Source organism: Octopus sinensis, linkage group LG9 (genome assembly GCF_006345805.1).
Source record: "Octopus sinensis linkage group LG9, ASM634580v1, whole genome shotgun sequence".
Lineage (NCBI taxonomy): Eukaryota > Metazoa > Mollusca > Cephalopoda > Octopoda > Octopodidae > Octopus > Octopus sinensis.
Window position 1 is genome coordinate 58075262 of NC_043005.1, and position 14782 is coordinate 58090043.

At 35.6% G+C, this 14782-nt stretch overlaps 1 protein-coding gene across 2 annotated transcripts in view; it reads right to left on the bottom strand.

Annotated features, from left to right (window-relative positions):
- Positions 1–3436: 3436 nt before the first annotated feature.
- LOC118764856 (SH3 domain-binding protein 1-like) overlaps positions 3437–14782 on the bottom strand; it is a 67899-nt gene continuing 56553 nt past the window's right edge. Inside the window, exons 7-9 of one of the 2 annotated variants that reach the window (XM_036505990.1) lie at positions 8071–8218; positions 4231–4242; positions 3437–3947 (exon numbers count right to left, since the gene is read on the bottom strand). In XM_036505990.1, the coding sequence (XP_036361883.1) occupies positions 4234–4242; positions 8071–8218 (157 nt within the window). In that variant the 3' untranslated portion in view covers positions 3437–3947; positions 4231–4233. Of the gene's footprint in view, positions 4243–8070; positions 8219–14782 lie in introns of both variants that reach the window. The other variant, XM_036505989.1, reaches the window with a different exon arrangement.

Genomic DNA, 14782 nt, shown 5'->3' on the forward strand with positions numbered 1-14782 from the left:
AAGCGGACATTAAACAATGATGATGATGATGATGATGACATACACGTATCTAATATCTATCTAGCTAACTAAATGTATGCATATATACACACACACACACATATATATATATCTGTATACTTACATAAATGTGTGTATGTGTATACATATAAATACATATATATACATGCTTGTGTGTGTGTGTGTGTGTGTGTATATATATATATATATATATATATATATATATATATATATATAGAGAGAGAGAGAGAGAGAGAGAGAGAGAGAGAGAGAATGAACACTAACATATATGTTTGTGTGTGTGTGTATAAACACACTCACAGATATGTTTAATTTTTGTGTATAGCATTTGTATTCTCTGGCCTTATTCACTGAGTCTTAACGTTAGTCTAACCGATGCATATCAATATTTTAGGAGCAAGTGAGTACATCAATCACAGAAAAAATACTGTACCAACAATAGCTGTGGTGGTGGTCATGATGATGAGGTTTGCGGGGTCAGTAAGAACTCACTAGCTTAGCGCTGGTAAGTTCATATTCCATCAACAGTGCTTTGCATTGTGTCTACAGATAATATATATATATATATATATATATATATATATATATGTGTGTGTGTGTGTGTATATATAGAAAGAGAGGTGGGGGAATCAGTAAAGTGAATTGGTTTCGATGTGGGAATTAATATTGGCTTATGGATAGACATTGTTGTTGCTGTCTCTTAGCCCCAAGTCAGGTCTGGTCCAATCAAACTGTGGTATTTATATCAGACAGGACTAAACTACTGTTTCCTCACACATGGTGTATGTAAGTGTGTGTGTATATGATATATATATATATATATACACACACACACACACGAACATACATATCTCTACAATCATATATATACATATACATACATACACATATATATAACAACAACCAATCATATCTTTATTTTAGATCACACCTTAAAAATCCAGCAATTGTTTCGATAGCATTAACATATACATACATATATATATACCTACAAATATACATATTCATACATACATATGCATACATACATATACATACTTATGCATACATACATACAATTACATACTTATGCATACATACATAAAATTAATTGTTATTAATTTTATAGAGACTTAGTAATTTTAATATTTCTATCATACATACATACTTATGCATACATACATACATACTTATGCATACATATACATACTTATGTATACATAGTTTTATACGTACATACATTCCAATGAAGAAGCCTTGGATCTAGGTTAGAAACCAACTCTTTCTCTACTGGCAAGTAATCTTGAAATAGGATTGAAAAATGACATATATACATACATACATACATACAAACATACATATATACACAGGGTTGACCAAAAGTCAAATGACAGTAAATCAAAATTCCATAAATACTTAATATTACATAGAAAAATGCGAGCAAGAGAAATAATATTCTTAAGATAATAAACCTGGAAAATTACAGGACAAGTTATTTGTAAATTTTCTTTGTGCACAGGTGTCCAAATAATCACTACATGGTAAGCATCTAAGTAAGGGATGTTTTATTTGATGTCTGTGCACATTTACCTAGTTGGTTAGTTTCATTTTTGTTTCCCCAATATAACGTTTGTTGCATCATGGGCATGTGATACAATATATCAGGTTTTTGGTTTTACAGTTCATATTTGCATTCACTTTTAATCCTTTTCCATTCTTGACTGGTCCCCGTTCTATTAAATCCCATGTCCTGTATTGGGGGTCACCACATTTGGTAACTTGCATTATTTCTTCCTCAGATGCATATCTTGCTTTGGTTAGAAGTGTGCTTCATGCTGGTCCTGCTACAATTGGTCTTAATTTAAGATCAGACGGTCTGGGAACCTTAATATAGGGAGTCTGAATGTCCTTCAAACAGTCCTTGATTTCTTTAGATTTGTGGATTTTTGGAAGACCATAGAAGGTACTGGTTTTTACTTCAAACTTAGTAAGGTAATCTAACTCATTTTTTGTAAGTTCATTTTTATATGTGTTTGTAAGTTTACTAATCTTATTTAATGTATATCTATCTAGATTATTTTCTAATTTTTTGTAGAAATTTTTTGTTAGGCATAGGAGTGGCTGTGTGGTAAGTAGCTTACTTATAAACCACATGGTTCCAAGTTCAGTCCCACTTGGGCAAGTGTCTTCTACTATAGCCTCGGGCCGACCAAAGGCTTGTTAGTGGATTTGGTAGACGGAAACTGAAAGAAGCCTGTCGTATATATGTATGTGTGTGTGTGTGTGTGTGTGTGTGTGTGTGTATATATATATATATATATATATATATATATATATATATATGTATGTGTGTATATGTTTGTGTCTGTGTTTGTCCTCCCAACATCGCCTGACAACTGATGCTGGTGTGTTTATGTCCCCGTAACTTAGCAGTTTGGCAAAACAGACCAATAGAATAAGTACTAGGCTTACAAAGAATAAGTCCTGGGGTCGATTTGCTTTACTAAAGGTGGTGCTCCATCATGGCCACAGTCACATGACTGAAACAAGTAAAAGAGTAAAAGAGAAGTGATGGTCATTTAGGTGCTCAAGGGCCATTTTTCTATAATGGAATTTGTCCATTATGACAGTTGCCCCTCCTTAGTCCACTTCTTTAATAATTATTGACTGATCTTTTTGTAAAGATTCCAAAGCTTCTTTTTCTTCATACGTAATATTTGATTTTGCATGGCCCATTGTGATATTGGATTTTGCAGATCTTTTCAGATACATTCTATATTTCTCGAAGTATCTGTTTTTGTTTACTGGAGGTATAAAGCTTGTCTGATGTATGTATGCATTTATGTGTGTATGTGTGTGTGTGTGTTACTGATTTGTAGCCTTGATAGGTGCATGATAGTTGCATACAGATCATTGTCATGCTAGCAGTGTCCTTTGTTTCTGATCTTCTGTGAAAACATGTCAAGTCATCATCATCGTTTAACATCTGCTTTCCATGCTAGCATGGGTTGGACGATTTGACTGAGAGCTGGCAAACCAGATGACTGCACCAGGCTCCAATCTTGATCTGGCAGAGTTTCTACAGCTGGATTCCCTTCCTAACGCCAACCACTCCAAGAGTGTAGTGGGTGCTTTTACATGCCACCGGCATAGGGGCCAGTCAGGCAGTACTGGCAATGACCTCGCTCAAATGTTTTTACACATGCCACCGGCACAAGTGCCAGTAAGGCGACACTGGTAACGATCATACTTGAATGGTACCTTTTACGTGCCACTGGCATGGAAGCCAGTTAGCTGCTCTGGCAATGATCAGACTCAGATGGTGCTGTTAGTACCCTACTAGCACGGGGCACAAGTGCCAGTAAGACGGCGCTGGTAATGACCACACTTGAATGGTGCCTTTTATGTGCCACTGGCATGGAAGCCAGTTAGCCGCTCTGTCAACGATCACACTCGTATGGGGATCTTTGCGCCCTGCTAGCACGGATGCCAGTCATCGAATTTGGCAAAAGGAATTACCTTACTTGTAAACAGGTAAAGGTTGGTGACAGAAAGGGCATTCTTTGGCCATAGAAAATCTGCCTCAACAAAGTTCATCTGATGCATGGAAAAATGGATGTTAAAATGATGATGATGATGATAATACCCATTAGGTCCCATAAAAGTGATAGAACAGGCATGGTTAGAATGCTTTTGATTAAAGGTTCAGTTAGGGTTGACCAGTGACCAAATAACAATATGTACATATAAATGCAGTCACCTCTCTTGTATATATCACAAGATGCCAGGTAAATGGCAAGGTTTTAGATATACTTTGCCTGTGGAATAAACAAAACAATTAAAAAAATTATGGTATGGTAACAGCTGGAATGTTTGCAATCATAAGTGGTCTGCATGATTTGTGATGACCTGGGGCTATAGACATCGCCACCATCACCATCTCTAGCCTATCAATGGTAAAAAAAAAAGCTATTACAATTAAAACAAGTTAAAAGTTTAATTCCTCATTGAATTTCCTTAAAAAAAAAAAGATGAAATATGTGCGTGTATATATAATGTATACATAAATTAAGACCTAAATTAAACAATGTAAATAACAATAGCTAAAACTGAATGAGATCAGCCAAAGAGAATATGAAAAAACAAAAACAAAATATAAAACAATAAAATCATTGAGTGGTGTTGAATAATCATTTGAGTATTTTGTGGTTCATTGAAATTGTTCACTACCTTTCACAAAATCTGAAATTGAAACAAAGAAATCCTTTATTAAAAGAAAAAAAAAAATATATATAATATATATATACACACACACACACATATATATACACACATGTATTCACATATCTCTCTCTCTCTCTCTCTCTATATATATATATATATATTATATATATATATATATATATATATATATATTATATATATATATATATATATATATATATCTATATATATATATAATATATATATATATATATATATATGCGCCCACACACACACACACATCTATACATGTACGTACATACACACACATATATATACACATCTCTCTCTCTCTCTATATATATATATATATATATATACATATGCGCCCACACACACACACACATCTATACATGTACGTACATACACACACATATATATACACATCTCTCTCTCTCTCTCTATATATATATGTGTGTGTGTATATATATATATATCTACATATATCCATACATCCACATATATAATATATATATGTACATATACAGACATATATATCTACATATATCCATACATATACACAGACACACACACACACACATATATATACACACACATGTATCTATACATTTACATATATCCATACACACACACAAATGTAATGTCTTAAATGTTTGGTAATTCATTTTCATTTTCTAAATTTACATTTTGGTGTGAGTTGGATAAATTTGCAATACACACACACACACACACACACACAGACAAACAATTGATACTCATCTTTGCTCTATTCAAATAATTATTGATTTCTCATGTTTAATAAATATTTATAATTGTTTGGTTAAGAAATTCACTTTGCAAACACATGATTATGAATTTGGCTCCAATGTGCAGCACCTTCAGTGAGTATCTTCTACCATAACTCCCACGCTTGACTCTTTCCACATGAGAGAATTTGATAAATGGAGACTATAAGAAGCCACTCATCTATGTACATACGTACGTATGTATGTATGTATGTAAAACGCATCCAATATGCTCTGTTAGATAATTGGAATTAGGAAAGGCATTCAGCTGTAGAAACTATGTCAAAGTAGACATAGAACTTGGCAGAGTCCTCTGGCTTGTTAACTCCTATCAGCATGGAAAAGAATGATGATGATATATAAAGGAAATTAGCAAAGAGAAATAACTCAGAGTGGCTGGTGGCATGTATCTTAAAGACAAATGAACATGAATGATAAAATTCTTGATTTATTAAACCATCTCTGATGCTCAAATATATACAACTGGCTACTTCTTTCAGTACATTTTTGGTTCATTTATGTAAAACATCTAGGCCATAAATGTGTTCTGCACTTCTTTGTGTATGTCTAAGTGTCCCATCTGCTGGAGATAAAATATGACAACTGCTGTGCTGATGATACCTGTTTAAGCAGGAACATGCGGTGAACTGGCAGAAACGTTAGCACGCCAGGCAAAATGCTTAACGGTATTTCGTCTGCCTTTATGTTCCGAGTTCAAATTCCGTTGAGGTCGACTTTGCCTTTCATCCTTTCAGGGTCGATAAATTAAGTACCAGTTACACACTGGGGTCGATGTAATCGACAATCCCTTTGTCTGTCCTTGTTTGTCCCCTCAATGTTTAACCCCTTTTGGGCAATAAACAAATAAGAAACATGCATCCACATCTGTCCTCTCATCTCTAGATAATCAGAATGTCTTTTCCTCAGTAGCATATCAATTTTGGAAAAAATATTTCATTCTTGTGATTATCTTCTCTTCTCATTTGATGATGGTACCAACTGCCATCAAGTAACTGCTTAATTTTTTTCTAGAAGTGGAGATCATTAGCATCATCATCATCACTACCACCATTTAATGTCCATTTTCTAGGCTGGGATGGTTCGACAGGCATTGGTAAGCCAAAAGAATGTACCGAGTTCCATTTTCTGCTTTGGCATGGTTTCTGCAGTTGGACGCCCTTACTAATGACAGCCACTTTATAGAATGTATTAGGTGCTTTTTATGTGACTCTAGTATCAGTGAGATCACTCAGTAAATCACAACACAAGACCCATCAACTGAGCTGAGAGTAGAACTGAACAGGGAGTAGTACTGGGGTGGCTTTGTGCCAGGTGGTGAGAGGTTATAATATGAGAGGGGACAGAAAGAGAATTTATCTATGTTATTTAATTAATCTTTATATGCATGTGTATTTATTTCTTTATTGGCCACAAGGGGCTAAACACAGAGAGGACAAACAAGGACAGACAAATGGATTAAGTCGATTATTTCGACCCCAGTGCATAACTGGTACTTATTTAATCGACCCCGAAAGAATGAAAAGCAAAGTCGGCCTTGGCAGAATTTGAACTCAGAACATAACAGCAGACAAAATACCGCTAAGCATTTCACCCAGTGTCCTAACGATTCTGCCAGCTCACCGCCTTATATGCATGTGTATGTAACTCATTTCATGTGTCTTCATTAACACTGTCAGTGAGAAAACAGTCTTTGCTTACAATCCCTTGTATGTAAAAAATCATGTAAATTTAGGCTTTGAGATACGAAGACCAGTGGAATGAAAAATATTCCTTAGTTGGAAAATAGTTATGTGATGGCTACTGAAAGAGTATCCAGCCATAGAGAATCTGCTTCCTCAAATTTCATCTAATCCATGCCAACATAGAAAAAGCAATGTAAAACCAAATGAACAAACAAATGAACCAAAGCTGCACTTGTATGAATCATCACGTTCTTAACGTTTAATGCAATCTGCTTTCACTATGAAAAGGAAGCCTATTTGATGCCAATGAAGGTAGACAACAATTCATTGTGCTTCTTCAATCCAAACAGCCAATTAAAATATATGAGCAAATGAAATAGTTTCTACATGGTCTCTTGAACTGCTTGAAAGAGCAGCTAAATCTTTCTCAAATGGCACCTTATTGTCTTGAAAGATAAAGGGATGTATCAGGAAATGTAGTCTTAGATATTTATAAAAAGGCAGAAAGATTATAACTTGAAAACATTTGATTATGGATTTGTTGATTTAACCTAGAGCAAGAGAACAACAATAGGTTCCTCTATATGGTCACTTGGCTTGCTGGCAATATCAGTCAAATCTCCCTCACATTACATCATACAATTGCTAAAGATAAAAGTATTTATTAGATAATATAGTCCTACATATCTCCCAAAATTGGGAGTTAATGTTGGAATACCTTTGATCATGGGTTTCCTCAATCAGGGTTGACCTAGGGCTAAATAACAGCACTATCAAAAATTAAAATCCTTATAAGAGGCTGATGTTATTTGGATTAAAATGAATTATCTGAAATCTCAATCATCATCATCATCATCATTTAACATCTGTTGTCCATGCTTGCATGGGTTGGACGGTTTGACCAAGGCTGGTAAGCTGAAGGACTGCACCAGATTGCAGTCTGATTTGGTATGGTTTCTACAGCTGAATGCCCTTCCTAATGCCAACCTCTGAGAGTGTAATAAGTGCTTTTATGTATGACCAACACAGGTACGAGTTGTTGTTGTTGTTAAGCAACAAGATGGGTAAGGGTGATTTGGTGATGGTCTAGGGCTTAGAAGCGGGAGACCCCAGATCTTGGGAAAAAAAAAACTTTGGTCGTCTTGTAGTCGAGGGCTCTTCATTGACACCCGACACCACTGGAAATGGAGATCTCCAGGTCCAAATTCTTGAATGGCACAGGTACCAGTTGCGTGACACTGGTATCTGCCATGACCATGATTACACTTGACTTGATGGGTCTTCTAAACAAATAAAATAAATAAATACATGTATAAAGGTTTGGGGTTGAAGTTACAAGCCATAGAATTTCAACTTACATTATGATAGTTCTCAATTAAAGTCTGTATAATCCATGGTACCAAGACAGCTTGATCTATACTGGTCTGATCATGCCACAAAAGAACTGGTGACCAGCAGACAGCCAAAGAATATGATGACATTATGTTTTCTGGACATTCTGATACACTTTTAAGAAGAAAACAAACCAAACACAATTAATAAAAACAAGAAAAACCCCGATAAAAAAAAATAAAGATGAACATCAGAATTAATACAGTTCTATATTTAAGAGATGAGGAATTATGTACATTATTTACAATTGACAGATATTTGTCCTCCTCTTGTTTGTTGTTAACACATTTTGGCTGATATACCCTCCAGCCTTCATCAGGTGTCTTGGGGAAATTTAGAACCTGGGTTCCCATTCATAAGATATTTTTTGATGTTGTTATTATTACTATAGCGTAGTGGTTAAGAGCGTGGGCTACTAACCCCAAGATTCCAAGTTCGATCCCAGGCAGTGACCTGAATAATAACAACAATAATAATAATAATAATAATAATAATAATAAAATAAAAAATACTTTAGGAATGAGAACCCAGGCTCAAAATTTCCCTAAGACACCTGATGAAGGCTGGAGGGTATACCAGCCAAAACGTGTTAACAGTAAACAGAATGAGGACAAATATCTGTTAATAGTAAATAATGTATCAGAATTAATATTAAACACAATAAGGATCTAGAACACTACCTAAAGAAGCATCAAGGCATATATTTTGTTTTTGATAACATATAAGACTCTCACTTTTTTTTTTTTTTTTGCAAAGAAGTGTTATAAAAATTAAAAAAAACCCACACCAGGACCTGTATGTTAAGTTTTTATAAAATGTATTCCGCTTTAGTTTTTCTTGTATGTTTTATTATTGCAATCTTGTTGGGCATTTTCACTATTGTGATTCCTTGCTTTATGTTCAGCTGTACTTCTTAATTTTCATATCTTCTATCTTTAATTTTTATCTGGTTTGTTTCAGTCATTAGACTGAAACACTGCCATGCTGGAGCACCACCTTGAGGAATTTTAGTTGAACTGACCAATCTCAGAACATATATTCTTTTAAAGCTTGGTACTTATTCTATTGGTCTCTTTTGCTGAACTGCTAAGTTATGGGATATAAACACACCAATGCCAGTTGTCAAGTGGTGGTGGGACATACACACACATATACAGCTACAAACACACACATGACAGGTTTCTTTTAGTTTCCATCTACTAAATCCACTTACAAAGTTTTGGTTGGCCCGAGTCTATAGCAGAAAACACTTGCTCAAGGTGCCATGCGATGGGAGTAAACCCAGGACAATGTGGTTAGGAAGCAGACTTCTTACCACACAGCCATGCCTGCACCTGAGTACATAATTTTTTCCTGCGGTAGCTAAGGTACTTTTGTAATGTTCTCTTATGTATCTCTTAGACAGCTTTAAATATTACCTGCTTTAATGCTCAAAAAACTACCTGGCCACATATTATGACCCTGTGCCCTAAGAACATTCCCTGGCAATTCCCATCATTCATCGTTCTCTTCCTTACTCTATCATCCCACCTATGCTCTGAACCCCATTCCCTGTGAGTATATCCTGGCACTTCACCATCATCTCTCTCCTACTCTTTTATCTTGGCCTTATTTTATTCAAATGTAACCGTTGAATGTTCTCCCATTAGCATCTCCCACTCCATAATTTCTTATATGTTTATTATTGGAACAGCTGTAAAAACAATCTCAAAACTGACCTCGCTTGTGCTTGTGCCATGTAAAATGCACTTTGTCCACTCTGCAGAGTGGTTGGAGTTAGGAAGGGCATTCAGCCATAAAATCCATGCAAAACAGACACAGCAGCCTGGTGTAGTCTTCTACCTGGCCAGCTCCTGTCAAACCATCCAAAGCATGCCAGCACAGAAGGTGGACATTAAATGATGGTGATGATAATGAAAATGATTAATGGTCTATAAACTTCTGCCCTGAATGTGCACTGCTGAAATTGTCGTCCATTCTTGTGTTGTTTATGCCATCAAATATGATATATAAATAATATTTATTAATGATGCATCTTGAAGTGAATACATCTATAACTCATAGATTATAATACATTGGGCTAAACATTGCTGCAACTTCATACATCTTATGTAATCCAGGCTTGAATCCCAAAGGTAGCTTTCCTACTTTTTTCTAATCAAATGATTTTTGACCCACGTGGCCTATGCCAAGGGTGTAACAAGTCCACTTATGCATACCTTTCGTTCATTGGACACTATGATTGTGAAGACCTGTTGAGGTAAGTGAAATCGAAATCAAATTTGATGACTGGCATCTGTGCTAGTGGAGTGCTAAGAGCATCATCCAAGCATGATCGTTGCCAGAGCAGCTAACTGGCTTCCATGCCGGTGGCACGTAAGAGGCACCATTTGAGTGTGATCATTACCAGCGTTGCCTTACTGGCACTTGTGCTGGTGGCACATGAAAAACATTCGAGCAAGGTCATTGCCAGTGCCACTGGACTGGCTCCTCTGCAGGTGACATGTAAAAAACACCATTTGAGCATGGCCATTGCCAGTACTGCCTGACTGGCTCTCGTGCTGGCGGCACGTAAAAGTACCCACTACACTCTCAGATTGGTTGGCATTAGGAAGGGCATCCAGCTGTAGAAACTCTGCCAGATCAAGATTGGAGTCTGGTGCAGCCATCTGGTTCACCAGTCATCAGTCAAATCGTCCAACCCATGCTAGCATGGAAAGCGGACGTTAAACGATGATGATGATGATACATCATAAGCTGTTATCTGTGGCTATATTTGCTTCAAAACACACTAACAACATGGATCTATTTGGTCAAAAGAGAATCAAGTAGCCTAGACATAAGACTTGGTCAAAATATTACCTGCCAGATGATAAATTGTTATTTGTTGCACCATAATAGAAGATTACAAATTCTGTGTGGCATGATATATTAATGTGTTGTTGATATTCCCTAAGCATGAAGTTTGTCATGAAATTAATTCAAATCTGTTTAATTTTTATAAATATTTGGCTGCGAAATATATCTGCGATCAGACAAACCCCAGTGTACAATTTAATAAGTGACAAGTGATGGATGATATGAGTAATGTTTGATTGTTAAATAAACTTGATGAATGAAAATGCTATCATAGAAAATTTCATTTTTAAAAAGTGCTGCCAATGTAAGAAGTTTGGAATGCACTGTTTTATAGAGTGGCCACTTACATACTTATTCTATCAGAGGATACAAACCAGTATTTACCATTTCCAAGGTGACTATTTTAACTGTGTTAACAGTGAACTGTAAACTAGACAAGAGCATCAGACAAGAGGCCTTACATATCTGTTCAAGATTTTAGTGGTCTGAGATAAAAAATCCTTCTCCCTGTTACTGACCCACTCTTCATAGAGGAGGGTGAACCTTCACAGAGGCCAGTGTGGTTGTGTGTTTATGAAGATCATTTTGTAACCACCTAGTTTCAGGTTCACTCACACTGTGTAGCACCTTGGCCAAGTGTCTTCTACTATAACCCTGAGGCAACCAATGCCTTGTGAGTGAATTTGATAGATGGATATTGTAAAGATAGGTTTGGCTAGTGTATCAGTTGAGAGCTTGGAGAACCAGCAAGGGATCGAAGACTATCTGCTAAGCCTTTCCCTAAAAGAGAAAAGAAAAACCTCATTATCAACTTGAAATTTGAGAGGAACCCACCTCTCATAGCCTGAAAGCTGTTGCATTCTGCCTTACCAAATTTATCTGAGGTACTGGATCCTACATTTAAACAGGATAAGCATTAGGATAGAGAAAAAAAAAAAAAAAGAAAAAATACTATTTTAACTGTATCATTACTGTCATAAAAAACACACACCACTTTTGAAAACACAAAAAAAAACATAAATAAACAGGTGTGGCTGTGTGGTAAGAATTTTGCTCCCCAGCCACATGATGCCAGGTTTAGTCCCACTGTGTGGCACCTTGGGCAAGTGTCTGCTACTATAGTCTTTGGCCAACCAAAGCTTTGTGAGCGGATTCAGAAGAAACTGTAAGAAGCTTGTCATATATATATATATATATATATATATATCTATGTGTGTGTGTGTGTGTGTGTCTGTTCCCCGATCACCACTTGACAACCGGTGTTGGTCCTTTTACATCCCCACAACTAAGCACTTCAGCAGAAGTGGAATTCCAAACATGCTTTGTCTTGTTAGGTTTTTCTTCAGCGAAGCACAAATTATACCAAGCTTGCCAAAGGGAAAAATGAGAGAATGACTAAGTAAATGTAGACAACGATTGCTAATAGTAAATCTACATGATGAGAACTTACAGAAAATTAAGAGACTTACAAAAAAAAACAAAAAAAAAACAAAAAGCCCACAAAAACGGTTTAATTGTATTTACACTATCCAAGAAACACTAAAATTAAAAGTCAAGTGACCATGTCACATGACTTCACATAACCTATCGGGATGTCAGGTATTACACATTGCTGGTCATAATGTGCTTTTGCATTGTTTTAGCCTTCAAATGATGCCACCTTGCTGGCTAGGTGAGCAGGTCAACATTCCTCCCTGATCAAAAGGGGGACTGGGGCAATGTGAAATGAAGTGTTTTGCTTAAGAACACAATGCACTGCTCCGTCAGGGAATTGAACTCATGATCAAGTGATTGTGAGAGCAACAGCCTAACCACTAAGTCATATGCCTTCACACAAAAAAAAAAAAACTAGAAGTAATCTCTGGAAATTAATTTCCTAACAAGGAGTTCTTTTGCTCCTATTGTAATTCCGTTCACATCTTCAACACATTACTGGAATATATATCACCCTCAATACTTCACCGGTACTTGATTTTCTCAAGCTCAGAAAGAATGAAATCTGAGTACAAATCTGAACCCAGATTCATTTGAACTCAGAGTAATGGAACAAGTGAAAAATAAAGAAAAAAAGAATCAATAATAAAATCAAAAAATAATAAAATAAGCAAGTTGACTATGAGGTGGGTACTGGAAAGTTCTTGGCTTTAAGAGTATTGTGAAAGGCTTGGTTGCAGGCCCAAACTTCTGAGTTCTTTTACAGGACTCAGAAAAACTGAAGGACCACTGCAATAAGTGTATGAATCTGCAAGGGGAATATGTTGAATAAAATCATAATTAACTGATCCTCCTTTATTTTCTTTTACCTAAAACCAAAAAATTTTCAGCACCTCCTTGTACCTACATACATACATATATACGAGGGGTTCTGAAAAGTTCCTGGCTTTAAGGGTGTCGTGAAAGGCCTGGTTGGAGGCCCAGCCTTCTGAGTTCTTTTCACAGAGCTTAGAAAAACTGAAGGACCATTGCAATAGGTGTGTGAATCTGAGCAGGGAATATGTTGAATAAAATCATAATTAATTGATCCTTCTGTATTTTATTCTACCCAAAGTAAGGAACTTTTCTGCACCCCTTTTGTATATCATTGGAAAGCATTGTGAAGTTCACTATTGTATTTAACAATTGTTTTATCTGTATCAATATCTATTAATCAATATGTGTGTGTGTGACAGTAATATCTGCAGCCACATGTGGTGTGATGTCATATGAAGAGAAATTTCAGTGTTCAAATCTTTCCTCCTCACACCTTCAATTTTCTTTTCACTCCAAGGGGAGCTTATTCCAGCCAACTATTTTCTTTCTTTTTTGACATACAAGAAACAGACTTACGTGAGCAACATAACAATACACAGGAAAAAAAAAAAACCAACAAAAAATAAAAAACAAAAGTAAATAAAACGAACTCAACAATTAAGCAAATTAGTAAAAAAAAGATGTCTATCAGCCAAAAATAAAAAAAAAAAAATGAAATAGTTACTAAAACAATTGGTAATGAAATAAAAATTCAACAGTTGAAAGTTCTGGAAATTAGTTTAAACTCTCATTAAGCATTCATTCATATGAAAAGATGAGAATTTGCCAAAAGAAAAAAGAAAAAAAAAATTTTGGAAATAAAAATACAATTTAAAAAAAAAAATCCCCCAAAACCTCATGAATGAAAAAGAAGAGAATCAAAACAAACAATTGAATATTGATAAATATTGAACAATAAGCTTTGTAGTCTGTAGAGGAATTTATGAGATTCTTGCCAAAAATGTAAATTTTCTGCTTTCTTACTAATGAAACAAGAAACAAACGAATTATTACAATGTTGGAAAACCAAGATGAACCACAAAAGAAAAAAAAAAAAAGAAATAAAAATGGAAAATAAACAACTTGGAGTACTCATTACTAATATCAGGACTTGTAATAGATATATACTACAGTGCATGATTGATGTATTTCTGAATATTTTCAGATGCATATGTTTGTGTACATGTATATTATACATACATGCACTTCCCATACACAGATGCGTGCGTGTGTGTGTGTGGTGTGTGTGTATATTGTTTGTAGAAAACATAAATCCAAAAGAAGAAGCACGCTCTAAGATGAAGAGCAGTATATATTAAAAATGGGGAAGGCCGGTTTATGGGATTGCCTTAGGTTTCCTGTTCATAAAGGGTTTAGCTTTATGGCATATCATCAGATCCGAAAACTTGTTGGCCCATGACCTCTTCAAAATATGGAATGGGGAAATGCCTCACTACTCAAAAGTAAACAGTTGGGGGATTACAAATCTAAACATGGCCCCAAAATCTCTGTTCTGGAGTTAAGGATGTT